The following is a 13957-nucleotide window of genomic DNA, read 5'->3' as shown; positions in this document are numbered from 1 at the left end:
GAATGACCCCTCCTGATGGCGGCCCGTTGGGGCCCTCCCCCCTTCCCGCCGCTCCCGTCAGGTGGACGTGAAGAACCAGGGTCGGACGGCGCTGCAAGTGGCATCCCACCTGGGGCAGGTGGAGTCGGTGAGGCTCCTGCTGCAGGCGCACGCCACCGTGGACACGCGGGATGAGGAGGGGGACACCGCCCTGCACTACGCCGCCTTCGGGTAAGGGGGGCCGGCCGGAGGGCTCGGGCCTGGCCCAGGAGGAGCCGAGCCACCCTCAGCCCCGGAGCGGCTCCTCCCGGCGAGGGCCATCATCATCAATCGTATTTATTGAGCGCTTACTATGTGCAGAGCACTGTACTAAGCGCTTGGGAAGTACAAATTGGCAACATATAGAGACAGTCCCTACCCAACATGGGCTCACAGTCTAAAAGAGTGGGCTCACAGTCTAAAAGACTGGAAAAGGACCAGGAAAGGACCAGTAGAAACCGGGCTTCCCGGGTCCCTCGTTCTCCACCATTAGCTCTCCCCACCTGCAGAGCTGTCCTGGAATGCCGCCTCCTCCGGGAATCCTTCCCAAGTTACCCCCAGGAGGCACCAAGCAGAGGCCCACTTTAGCACTTCTGGATTTTATTCCAATTCTCCCTATCTACGTCCCTGCGTATGCCGTGTAGTCACTTGTTCGTTGAGCTAGATCAGCAGAATGGATAGGGCCCGGCCCTGGGAGTCAGAAGGTCATGGGTTCTAATCCCAGCTTTGCCACTTGTCTGCTGTGTGACCTTGGACGAGTCACTTCTCTGGGCCTCATTTATCCCATCTGTAAAATGGGGATTGAGACTGTGAGCCCCACGTGGAACAAGGGACTGTGTTCAACCCGATTCGCTTGTATCCGCTTCAGCGCATAGTACAGTGCCTGGCACATAGTAAGCGCTTAGCAAATACCATAGTTATCATCATCATCATAATTATTATTGTTCTGTTCAGTTGACTTCTGTGTCCCCCAATAGAAAGCACAGCCCTGGAGGGCAAGGAAAGTGTCTTGTTGCTGCTGTACTTTACCAAGCGCTCAGTACAGTGCACTCTAGCTCCTTCTTTTTGATTGATTGCTTGACTAGTATTCAGTGGTGTTTATTGAGCGCTTACTGAGCGTAAAGCACTGTACTAAGTGCTTGGGAAAGTACAATGCAGTTGAGTTGATTACTTGATAGATCAGTCAGTCCAAACTATCGGTCACCTACCGTGTGCTGAACACTGTTCTAAGTGATCAAGAGAGTACAGAAGTCATGGGTTCAAATCCCGGCTCTACCACTTGTCAGCTGTGTGACTTTGGGCAAGTCACTTAATTTCTCTGTGCCTCAGTCACCTCATCTGTAAAATGGGGATTAAGACTGTGAGCCCTCCATGGGACAATCTGATCACCTGATAACCTCCCCAGCGCTTAGAACAGTGCTTTGCACATAGTAAGTGCTTAATAAGTGCCATTATTATTATTATTATTACAGTAGGTGAAGAAAGCATGAAACCTGCTCATAAGGAATTATAACAAATTATAAGTAGTAAACAACTTTTAAGTAGGAGGAAGGACTCAACTAGTTTAGATTATAAAACAAGAAGTCCCAAAAGGCAGTGAGAAGTAGTGAGTGTTCATTCATTCATTGTCGTATTTATTGAGTGCTTACTGCGTGCAGAGCACTGTACTAAGCGCTTGGGAAGTGCAAGTTGGCAACATATAGAGACGGTCCCTACCCAACAGTGGGCTCACAGTCTAGAAAGGGGAGACAGAGAACAAAACAAAACATACTAACAAAATAAAATAAATGAATACGTACAAACATATATACAGGTGCTGTGGGGAGGGGAAGGAGGTAAGGCGGAGGGGATGGGGAGGGGGAGGAGGGGGAGAGTGTGAAGTTGCTTATCTCCCAAGCGCTTAGTACAATGCTCTGCACAAAGTAAGTGGTCAATAAATGTCACTGATGTTGATGATGATGATGCTGTGACCTGGGGAGAAGAAAAATGAACCTGGGGGAACCACCTGGAGGAGGTGGGATTTCTTTAGGGCTGAAAACATGGGGAGAGCCGAGGTTTGGCAGACCTGAAAGGAGAGGGAGTGGCAAGCAGAAGGAAGGGCAGGGCTCGTGGGCTGTGGTGAGAGAGTCCAGAAGAAGGCCCAGAGAGAAGGTAGTTAGGAGCGGAATGGAGAAGAGAGTGGGGAAGTGGAAAGGGGGCAAGTGGGAAAAGTCAGTGGACAGGAGTTTCTGCTTGATGCAGAGAGGAGTGGGTGACCTCTCTTTCTGAGGAGGACTGGAGAGACATGTATAGAACAATAATAATAATAACTGTAGTATTTGTTAAGCCCTTGAGGGAGAAGAGATTGGGGAAGTGGAAAGGGAGCAAGTGGGGAAAGTCAGTGGACAGGAGTTTCTGCTTGATGCAGAGAGGAGTGGGTGACCTCTCTTTCTGAGGAGGACTGGAGAGACTTCTATAGAACAATAATAATAATAATAATAATAATAATAATAATAATAATTGGCATTTATTAAGCGCTTACTATGTGCAGAGCACTGTTCTAAGCGCTGGGGAGGATACAGGGTGATCAGGTTGTCCCACGTGGGGCTCACAGCCTTCATCCCCATTTTACAGATGAGGTAACTGAGGCCCAGAGAAGTGAAGTGACTTGCCCAAGATCACACAGCAGACATGTGGCGGAGTCGGGATTCGAACCCATGACCTCTGACTCCAAAGCCCGGGCTCTTTCCACTGAGCCACGCTGCTTCTCTGTAGTATTTGTTAAGCCCTTGAGGGAGAATAGAGTGGGGAAGTGGAAAGGGGGCAAGTGGGGAAAGTCAGTGGACAGGAGTTTCTTCTTGATGCAGAGAGGAGTGGGTGACCTCTCTTTCTGAGGAGGACTGGAGAGACATGTATAGAACAATAATAATAATGACTATTATTTGTTAAGCCCTTACTATGTGCCAGACACTGCTAAGTGCTGGAGTGGACACAAGTAAATTGGTTGGACAGTCTCTGCCCCACGTGGGGCTCACAGTCTTAATTCCCATTTTTACAGATGAGGTAACTGAGGCGCAGAGAAGTGAAGTGACTTGCCCAAGGTCACCCAGCAGACAAGTGGCAGAGCCGGCATTAGAACCCATGACCTTCTGACTCCCGGGCCCGTCCCCTAGCCACTTCACCATGCTACTCCTCTAACAAATTTGATCATCAAGAGATCGATTGATTGGGTGGTTGGCAGGCACCCCACGGGCCCTCCTTTTGGCTGTCTCCCCCCACCCCCAAACAGGGGTCCCAGCAACCTGCCCCCTTTCTGCTTTTGTCCGCCTCCTTTCTCCTCATTCATTCATTCATTCAGTTGTATTTATTGAGCGCTTACTGTGTGCAGAGCACTGTACTAAGCGCTTGGGAAGTCCAAGCTGGCAACCTATAGAGACGGTCCCTACCCAACAATGGGATCACAGTCTAGAAGCGGGAGGCAGACAACAAAACAAAACATATGGACAGGTGTCAAGTCATCAGAATAAATAGAAATTAAGCTAGATGCGTGTCATTAACAAAATAAATAGAATAGTAAATATGTACAAGTAAAATAATCTGTACAAACATATATACAGGTGCTGTGGGGAGGGGAAGGAGGTAGGGCGGGGGGGATGGGGAGGAGGAGTGGAAAAAGGGGGCTCAGTCTGGGAAGGCCTCAGGGAGGAGGTGAGCTCTCAGTAGGGCTCTGAAGGGAGGCAGAGAGCTAGCTTGGTGGATTTTCGGAGGGAGGGCATTCCAGGTCAGGGGGAGGACGTGGGCCGGGGGTTGACAGCACATCCTCAGCACATGCAACTGCCTTTGCCCACCCTCTCGCCACCCCCTAGCCCCCATCTTCTCGGGTGCTGGCCCCTGAATTGGCCCCTTTGTCCGGCCCAGGAACCAGGCGGAGGTGGCCCGGGTGCTGGTGAGCCGGGGAGCCAGCGTGGACCTGCCCAACGCCGCCCGGCGCACCGCCCTGCACGTGGCCGTCAGCCGGGGCTTCGCCGATGTCGTGCGGGTCCTGTGCGAGCACGGCTGTAACGTCAACCTGCCGGTACGCTTCCCCCTGCCCCCCTCCCCCCAACGGCCTCCCGACCCCTGGGATCTGGGTGGGGAAACACCCATGGGACGGAGCGATCCTCCTTGGACCCCTGCCCTCCCCCGAGAATCCCGCTATGTCTGACCCCTCCCCCCCAAATAAACTGGGGTCCCAGCAGCCCACCCCTCTTTTTTCTTTTGGCCCCTGGGCTGCCCCAGGCACTGGCAGGCTAGCAGTCCTCATCCCTGTCCTGCTCTGGCACCCCGCGACCTTATCCCTTTTCCCCTCCCTGCTTCCCCAGCCCACCATCGCCAAGAGCCTATGCCCAGCTCTGGTGCGGCCTCTCCAGCCCCCTCTCTTACCCCTGTGCCCAGTAGCCAGGGTCTGGAGGATCCGTTTGTCCCACGGCCACAACGGGCCCCTTGCCGGGCCGGGTGTGAACCCCGGCCTCTCCTGCCGAGGTTCCAGTCGGGGACCCGCCTGAGGTCCCCTCCCCACTGTTCCCCGGGGTCAGGATGTGAACGCCGACACCCCCCTGCACTGCGCCATCTCCGCCGACGCCAAGGGCATCATCGAGCTCCTCACCGAGGTGCCCAACGTGGACTTCACCGTGCCCAACCATCAAGGCTTCAACCTGCTGCACCACGCCGCCCTCAAGGGCAACAGGCTGTGAGTGGGGGGCGAGGCGGGGGGCAGGCCGGGCTCCCCCCAGCTGACCCTGGGAGCCCCTGGAGTTAGGCGAGCTCTGCTTGGGGGTCAGCCTTCTTTGCCTGGGCCCGTGGGGGTCAGGCTCTTAGCCTAAGAGAAAGCCTCACTGGTTTGTCCGAAGGGGATGGAAGGGGCCCATCTTGGCCCTCGGTCTCCACATGACCTGAGCCAGGGCTCTGCCCAGGAAGACCTCCAGCTGGGCATGGTGGTGATGGGTGCGGGCGTTCGCATTTAGCCCGGCAGCAGCCCTTGCTCCTCCTCCGTGGCTGGGGGGCTCCCAGCTCTCCGGTGCCCTGTGGCAGGAGGCAGCTGCCACCCAAACGAAGGGTAAGATAGGGGTTTGGGGGCTAAATAAAGCTGGAAGGCTCTGACATCCTCGCTGGTCACCCAGGAATAATAATAATGATAATGACGGCATTTGTTAAGTGCTTACTGTGTGCAAAGCACTACTTTATGCGCTGGGGAGGTTACAGGGTGATCAGGTTGTCCCACGTGGGGCTCACAGTCTTCACCCCGATTTTACAGATGAGGTAAGTGAGGCACAGAGAATTTAACTGACTTGTCCAAAGCCACACAGCTGACAAACGGCAGAGCCGGGATTTGAACCCACGACCTCCGACTCCCAAGCCCGGGCTCTTTCCCCTGAGCCATGCTGCTTCTCTAATGGTCCCTAGCCTGAAACTTCTCATTCATTCATTCATTCAATCGTATTTATTGAGTGCTTACTGTGTGCAGAGCACTGTACTGAGCGCTTGGGAAGTACGAGTTGGCAACGTATAGAGACGGTCCCTACCCAACAGCGGGCTCACAGTCTAGAAGAACCTACTTTTGAACCTTCCAGACCCCAGTTCTCCTCAACATCAAAGCCCCCTGAAATCCTGCCTCCTCCTGAAAGCCTTCCCCAATTTATTTTCAGTACCCCAAATCCTGTCAGCCCAGTGTCCACCATTATACCAATTCTCAGCCCTTACGTACAGATCTGTAGCCAGTTGTGCAGCTGTTTAATCAATCAATCAATCAATCAATCAATCGTATTTATTGAGCGCTTACTGTGTGCAGAGCACTGTACTAAGCACTTGGGAAGTACAAGTTGGCAACTTATAGAGACAGTCCCTACCCAACAGTGGGCTCACAGTCTTAAAAGGGGGAGACAGAGAACAAAACCAAACATACTAACAAAATAAAATAAATAGAATAGATATGTACAAGTAAAATAAATATAGTAATAAATGTGTACAAACATATATACATATGCTGTGCTGCAGGTGCTGTGGGGAAGGGAAGGAGGTAAGATGGGGGGATGGAGAGGGGGACGAGGGGGAGAGGAAGGAAGGCTTAGCTTAGGAATCCCCAGTGCTTAGAACAGTGCTCTGCACATAGTAAGCGCTTAATCCTGACATTGCACTCCTGAGCCACCATCAGGAGAAGAGAGTACAGTAGAAGTGCTCCTTCTAATTTAAAATAATTTATGCTCTTTCCCCTTTTAGGAAAGAAGCAGGGTGGCGCAGTGGGAAAGAGCACGGGCTTTGGAGTCAGAGGTCATGGGTTCAAATCCCGGCTCCGCCAATTGTCAGCTGTGTGACTTTGGGGAAGTCACTTCACTTCTCTGTGCCTCCGTTCCCTCATCTGTAAAATGGGGATGAAGACTGTGAGCCCCCCGTGGGACAACCTGATCCCCTTGTAAACTCCCCAGTGCTTAGAACAGTGCTTTGCACATAGTAAGCGCTTAATAAATGCCATCATTATTATTATTATTGTAAAGCCCCTGAGGGCAGGGTCTCTTCCTTCTGGTGTTCTCTGCCAAGTGCCTAATAATCTGCACCCGGTAAATGCTCAGACAGTACCAAGATTGATTGATCGATTGATGGATGGAGTGGATGGTGGCCAGCTGGAACGCACTGGCATGGAGGCAGGAAGAGGTCGAGAGAACTTGGTTCTCTCCCTCTGTGTGTCTCTCCCTGTCCTTCTCTGTCTCTCTCGCCCAGATTGCAAGCCCCTCCTCCACGGGGCAGGGACCCTGTTGAATTAGTGCCCACACATTCTTCCCAGCACTTGGTACGGAGATTTACCCTTTATAGCTTTCAATCAGTCAATCAATCGTCTTTATTGAGCGCTTACTGTGTGCAGAGCACTGTCCTAAGCGCTTGGTTGGCAGCATATAATGACGGTCCCTACCCAACAGTGGGCTCACAGTCTAGAAGGGGGAGACAGAGAACAAAACCAAACATATTACCAAAATAAAATAAATAGAATAGATATTCACAAGTAAAATAAATAGAGTAATAATCAGTGTTCTCGTAGCCCAGTTGATCCCTGGTGGGCCCCATCCTGGCTGAAGGGTGCCCCTGGTTGGCTCTTCACCCCTTTTCTCCTTGCAGGGCAGTAAAGAAGATCTTGGCCCGGGCCCGGCAGCTGGTGGATGCTAAGAAGGCAGATGGTTTCTCTGCCCTGCACCTGGCCGCTCTCAATAACCACCTGGAGGTGGCTGAGATCCTCATTAAAGAGGTAAGAGGGAGCCGACGTCAGGGCAGATATTATAATAATAGTTGTATTTAAGTGCTTAATGTGTGCCAGGCACTGTACTGAACGGAGTGGATACAAGAAAATCAGGTTGGACACAGTCCCTGCCCCTAATGGGGCTCACAGTCTCAACCCCCATTTTATAGACGAGGTAACTGAGGCACAGAGAAGTGAAGTGACTTGCCCGAGGTCGCCCACAGCACACAAGTGGCGGAGCCTGGATTGGGACCCAGGACCTCCCGACTCCCGGGCCCAAAGGCTCGGACACAGTCCCTGGCCCACACGGCACTCGTGGCCAAGAGGCAGGGAGAGCAGGACTCTCGTCCCCGTTTTGTCGGCGGGGAAACTGAGGCCCAGAGAGGTTAAGCGACTTGCGCCAAGTCAAGCAGCGACCAGAGGCTGAGCCAGACCCGAAACCCAGCTCCCAATCCCTTGCTGTTTCCGGTAGGGCATACACTGTCCCCATGCCGGGAGGAGGAGGAGGAAAGTGACGGGGGACCTCCAAACCATCCTGCCTTCCCACCCCCACCCCACCGGGCTCTTCCGCCTACCTCAGGGTGGCCAGTTAGGGGAGTCCGCCGACCCACCGTGATCCCACTCCCCCCCCACCCCACCCCGCCTCGGGCAGGGCCGCTGTGATGTGAACATCCGGACCAACCGGAACCAGTCCCCCCTGCACCTGGCGGTGATCCAGGGGCACCTGCGGCTGGTGCCGCTCCTGGTGAGCGCGGGCAGCAGCGTGAACGCCGAGGACGAAGACGGGGACACGGCCATGCACATGGCCCTGGAGCGGCACCAGCTGCTGACCCTGGCCGCCGCCAGCGACGGGGCGGCCGCTCCGCAGGACAGACTCTCGCTCCTCTCCAAGGTGGGAGCCGCAGCGCGGCCTGGGGGGGATGAGGGCGGGAGCTTCCCGCCGAGGGAGGGTCTGGTGGGGCCCAGGGGGGATGGGTGGTCCCCAGCCTGGGCACAGGAGATGGACCCAGTAGAGCTGCCCCGGAGCCCTTCCTTTCATAATTGATTACCGTCTCCTCCCACCGAACCCCCTTGTTCACTGTCACCCTAGGGGACCGATTGATAGTATTACTAAATAGTTGTTTTTATTGGGTTCTTACCGTGTGCAGAGCACTAAGTCCTGGGGAGAGTACAGTATAACAGACACGTTCCTTGCCCACATTCAATCGTATTTATAGAGCGCTTACTGTGTGCAGAGCACTGTACTAAGCGCTTGGGAAGGACAAGTCGGCAACAGATAGAGACGGTCCCTACCCAACCACGGGCTCACAGTCTAGAAGGGGGAGACAGACAACAAAACAAAACATGTAGACGGGTGTCAAAATCGTCAGAACAAATAGAATTAAAGCTATATGCACATCATTAACAAAATAAATCACCCACAGCGAGCTTACAGTTGGCTTAAGCCCTTACTCCCTGCCAAGCACTGTGCTTAGCGCTGGGGCAGCTACAAGATTGACTAGGCACAGTCCCTGTTCCACACAATTCTGAGAGGGAGGGGGAACGGGTATCGGATCTCCATTTTACAGATGAGGAAACTGAGGCCCAGAGACGTTAAGCGACTTGCCTAAGACGTCATACAGCAAACCAGTCATTCAGTCAGTCGTCAGTCAATTGTATTGAGCTTTTGCTGTGTGCAGAGCACTGTACTAAGCACTTGGGAGAGTTCAGTATAACAATAAACAGACATATTCCCTGCCCACGGCGAGCTTACAGTCTAGAGGGGAGACAGACATTAATATAAATAAATAAGAGATATGTATGGAAGTGCTGTAGGGCTGGGTCGGGGGATGAATAAAGGGAGCAAGTCAGGGCAACACGGAAGGGAGCGGGAGAAGCGGAAAGGAGGGCTTAGGAGATGTCCCTTCGGTAAAACTTGGAAGGAGGGGAGAGTAATTGTCTGTTGGATATGAGGAAAAAGAGCATTCCTGGGCAGAGGCAGGATGCAGATGAGAGGTCGGTGGAGAGATAGACGAGATGGAGGTACTGTGAGAAGGTTAGCATTAGAGGAGGAGTGAAATTTGCAGGCTCGGTTGTAGCTGGAGAGTAGTTAGGAAAGGTAGGAGGGGGCAAGGTGATCGAGGACCCGAGCTGGGGCTAGACCTGGGTCTCCCGACTCCCAGCCCCAAGCTTTTTCCACCATGCATTCATTCATTCATTCAATTGTATTTACTGAGCGCTTACTGTGTGCAGAGCACTGTACTAAACACTAGGGAAGTACAAGTTGGCAACATATAGAGACGGTCCCTACCCAACAGTGGGCTCACAGTCTAGAAGGGGGAGACAGAGAACAAAACAAAACATTAACAAAATAAAATAAGTATGCACAAGTAAAATAGAGTAATAAATACGTACAAACATATATACATATATACAGGTGCTGTGGGGAGGGGGAGGAGGTAAGGTGGGGGGGATAGAGAGGGGGAAGAGGGTGAGAGGAAGGAGGGGGCTCAATCTGGGAAGGCCTCCTGGAGGAGGTGAGCTCTCAGTAGGGCCTTGAAGGGAGGAAGAGAGCTAGCTTGGCGGATGGGCAGAGGGAGGGCATTCCAGGCCAGGGGGATGACGTGGGCCGGGGGTCAACGGCGGGACAGGCGAGAAGGAGGCCCGGTGAGGAGATTAGCGGCAGAGGAGCGGAGGGTGTGGGCTGGGCTGGAGGAGAGAAGGGAGGTGAGGTAGGAGGGGGCGAGGTGATGGACAGCCTTGAAGCTGAGGGTGAGGAGTTTCTGCCTGATGCGTAGGTTGATTGGTAACCACTGGAGATTTTTGAAGAGGGGAGTAACATGCCCGGAGCATTTCTAGACAAAGACAATCCGGGCAGTGGCATGAACTATGGATTGAAGAGGGGAGAGACAGGAGGATGGGAGATCAGAGAGGAGGCTGATACAGTAAAGAGGCTGATACAGACCCAGCTGCCCCCGATATGAGCCCTGAGCTACCAGAACTGCTACAAGGGTGGTTCGCCGGGAGGCCAGGGCAACTGTTCTTTCATTCAATCGTATTTATTGAGTGCTTACTGTGTGCAGAGCACTGTACTAAGCGCTTAACCAGAGGGTGGTTGGGGGTCTGCCGGCTACCTCAGCCACCTGCTCTCGCCAGGCCCCTAAGGGACCGTGTCCAGCCGGATGTGGCCACCTCATAGCTGGATTGACAGGGTCTTTTCTCTCAGTGCCAGGCCTGGGGTGTATGTTTGTTTTTGTGTGTTTGTGTGTGCATATGTCCATGGCAGGAAGACTATGTCTGTATGCGTGTGTCTGTTTCTGTGTGTGAGTGAGAGAGGGAGAGAGAGAGAGTGTGTGTGTGTGTGTGTGTGTGTGTGTGTGTTGAATAACTAATTCCTGGCCCAGTAAAAAGGTCCCAGATTTCCAGGCCCTGGACAGTGGGGCCTCTGTTCCTGCTCTGGACAGGCTCAGTTGGAGCAGATGCCTCCCCACCCCCACATACACTCTCACTGCCCCCCTGAAGGCAGATCGGATGCCGGCGGGGCGGCCCAGCATGGTCAGCAAGGGACCAGGGATGGTTGTGACCCTGTGGGGTCAGAAGGCCCCAGGCCTGGCCCGCCAGCCTGGGTCGCGTGGCAGGGGCACGCGAGGACCTTCTCTAGGGAAGAGGGAGCAGTAGACGTAGCAGCAGAGCTGAGAGCTGACTTTGGAGGGGCCGTGCCCCCGTGACCGGCTCCGGGGTGGCTGAGAAGGCCAGGTCCCTTGGGCAGGGGGCCTGTGGCTCACCCCCAGGTGTTGCAGCCCTCGCCACATCCCGGTGCTGAGGGAGTCAGACCACTGCCCCGCCTTCCTTCCCACCCCCAACTATGGCCCGCCGTCGTCCCCCCTTCCTCCCTTCCCTCGCCACGATCTGCCGGGGGCTGGGGAGAGGGCATAGCCTACCACCTGGACGCTGGCTAAGCCCTTGTCTTTTACCAAGGACAGTGGGCACCTGGGGCCCTCCTGCTGCTCTTTCTGCCCCAGCCTTGCCTAGCTGCCTGCCCTGCCCCTACCTGGGGCTATCAGCTCCATCAGCCCCCAGGCTCCTGGCAGGCATCTAGCCAATGGCCACACTGACGGAACCTCTGGGGTCGCCAAGGCTCTCACCTCCCCTCACCAAACCACCCTTCCTGGTGTGGCCCGCTCCAAGGGGCAGAAAGGCTATGGGACCAGAGTCCCAAGTCCCCTGGGCCCATCCAACGCTGGATCAGCGTGAAGCGCGTGGTCCCCAGGGTAGCCACCCACCAAAGAGAGCTACCCGACCGCACGGGCCTGAGGGGCTGCGGCAACGGGACCCCCAGGTGGGGGGCTGCACCCCAATGCTCCCGTGACCGGGGCTCCCCCTCCCTCCAGCTGCAGGCTTCCGGCCTCTTGGGCAATGTGGAGCTGAATGTAGGTGTGGCCATCGCCTGCTTCCTGGCCCAAGAGGGGGCCGACCTGGGCTACACCAACCACCGCGGGAAGTGCCCTCTGGACCTCGTCACAGATGGACGCACCGTCCAGGCCGTTCGGAGCTTTGCCCAGAGGTTCAGGTGTGACACCCTCATCCCCCCACCCCCGAACTCCCTCCACCAGAGCGCTTTTTTTTTTTTAAATGGTACTTGTTAAGCACTTACTATGAGCCAGGCACCGTACTAAGCGCTGGGGTAGATACAAGCTAATCAGGTTGCCCCACATAGGGCTCACAGCCTTAATCCCCGTTTTGCAGATGAGGTAACTGAGGCACAGAGAAGTGACTTGCCCAAGGTCACAAAGCAGACAAGTGGCGGAGCTGGGATTAGAACCCTCCTGGCTCTTCCCAGTAGGCCACGTTGCTTCCCAGGTACTTAACCTCCTTTAAATGAGGAAACGGAGGTACAGAGGGGTTAAGTGACTGGCCCACGGTCACCCAGCAGGCAAGTGGCAGAGTCGGGATTAGAACCCAGGATCTCTGACTCCCGGGCCTGTGCTCTAACCACTAGGCTACTAGCCTACAGTGCCTGGTGTTCCCAACCAGGTATTAACCGGGTCCTGCTTAGCTTTTGAGATCAAACGAGATTGGACGGTGGTACGGGAGGGTGGAGGGTTGCTGCGGCAGACCAGCCGGCTCAGTGGGCACTGGGGATGCCGTGAGGGGAACGTCGGCGGGTGTCGGGGGAGGGCCGGCCTGCCCTCCGGCCGGGCAGTACAACCCCTCGGTCCCCTCTCAGGGAGCAGCAGGCTTCGTTGGGCAACGCAGGGGTGAGCTGCAACCTACGCAGGGCACACTCCACCCCCAATACCATGACCAACCTGAGCGTCGGCCCTGTCGCCGCCGGCGGGGCGGGGCTGGCCGAGTGCCTGGTCTGCTCCGAGCTCGCCCTGCTCGTGCTCTTCCAGCCCTGTCAGCACAGCATCGTTTGCGAAGGTGAGCCCGGACCCCGCTCCCTCTCCCCCCCATCCTCCCCGGCCTCTCCCGTCTGCCTCAGCCGGGACAGCGGCGGGCGGAGAAGCGGACGGTCGGGAGGGTGGAAGCGTGCCTGGATGGATGGGGTGGACGAGCGGGTGGGTTGATGGCTGAATGAAAAGACGGGTGGGCCGATGGTTGTGGGGTGTGGAAGTGGACGGCGGGAGGAGGCGTAGGTACCGAAACGGACGAGGCCTGGGCTGACCCCCAGCCACCGAGAAGTAAAGCCCTTTGTGGGTCCGCAGAGTGCTCCCGGAGGATGAAGAAATGCATCAAATGTCAAGTAACCATCGCCAAAAAGCTCAAACCAGGTGGGTGGGGACAGGGAGCGCCCACCGGGCCTTCCCTCGGTGGGAGGGAGAGGGTGGAGTCGGACAGGGGCAGGAGGGGCGCAGGCTGGGAGAACCAGCCTGAGGGTGAGGGAAGGAAGGGGAGGGGGCCGGGCCCGGGGTGCAGCTGTCGGTCCTGACCCCGGTCCCCCCGCCCGGGTCGACCCTCAGACAGCTCCGAGGTGGGCGGCGGGCCAGAGGCGGCGGGCCAGCGGCAACTGATGGAGGAGCTGCAGAGCCGCTACCGGCAGATGGAGGAGCGCATCACCTGCCCCATCTGCATCGACAGCCACATCCGGCTGGTGTTCCAGTGCGGGCACGGCTCCTGCCAGGAGTGCAGCGCCTCCCTCAGCGTCTGCCCCATCTGCCGCCAGGGCATCCGCGACCGCATCCCCATCTTCGTCTGAGCGCCCACGCCGCCTGACCGGGCCCGGAAGCCAGGGCCGGGGGGCCCGACTGTGGGCGGGGGGAGGGGGTCAGGTGGGTTCAGGCGGCAAAGGGAACCTTTTGCACTTTACAGGGTGGTGGGGAGGGGGGCTGGGACCCAAGTGGGGACCCGGCCCGGCCCGGCTCACGCCGCCGGTCTGGTGTCGACTCCCCTCCCGGGCCCTCCGTTCATTTCTCACCCGCTGCGCTCCTTGCTCGGCCTGCGCCGGCGGACGGGATCGGGGCAGGGACCGGGGTATGGGGCGGGTTATCCCAATAGGGCTATCGGCCCCCGTTGTGCTCCCCAAGATGAGGGGCTCCCCAGTGCTGCCCCCCAGGCCCCCGGTGCCTCACTGACTCTGCCTGTGGGCCCCCGAGATGGGGGGAGCCCCCAGAGCCCGGTCACGTGCCCGCCCGCCCGCCCTCCCGCCCTCAGTGGCTCCAGTCCTTTGATCGTGGTGCTGTTGAGTGTGTTGTGGTCACTACGTTTCCGATGGGC

The 13957-nt window shown here is 56.2% G+C and overlaps 1 protein-coding gene across 3 annotated transcripts in view; it reads left to right on the top strand.

Annotated features, from left to right (window-relative positions):
* Window positions 1–13479, top strand: part of MIB2 (MIB E3 ubiquitin protein ligase 2) — a 56604-nt gene extending 43125 nt beyond the window's left edge. For all 3 annotated transcript variants that reach the window (XM_038747389.1, XM_038747388.1, XM_038747390.1), the window contains exons 10-18: window positions 62–210; window positions 3916–4072; window positions 4572–4726; window positions 7144–7270; window positions 7914–8153; window positions 11632–11810; window positions 12468–12664; window positions 12949–13014; window positions 13204–13479. In XM_038747389.1, coding sequence (XP_038603317.1) covers window positions 62–210; window positions 3916–4072; window positions 4572–4726; window positions 7144–7270; window positions 7914–8153; window positions 11632–11810; window positions 12468–12664; window positions 12949–13014; window positions 13204–13439 — 1506 coding nt within the window. In that variant the 3' untranslated portion in view covers window positions 13440–13479. The remainder of the gene's footprint in view (window positions 1–61; window positions 211–3915; window positions 4073–4571; window positions 4727–7143; window positions 7271–7913; window positions 8154–11631; window positions 11811–12467; window positions 12665–12948; window positions 13015–13203) is intronic.
* The last annotated feature ends 478 nt before the right edge of the window (window positions 13480–13957 follow it).

This window comes from Tachyglossus aculeatus, chromosome 5 (genome assembly GCF_015852505.1).
Source record: "Tachyglossus aculeatus isolate mTacAcu1 chromosome 5, mTacAcu1.pri, whole genome shotgun sequence".
Lineage (NCBI taxonomy): Eukaryota > Metazoa > Chordata > Mammalia > Monotremata > Tachyglossidae > Tachyglossus > Tachyglossus aculeatus.
Note: the sequence above shows the minus strand (reverse complement) of the source record. Positions and strands in the feature narration are given on the sequence as shown.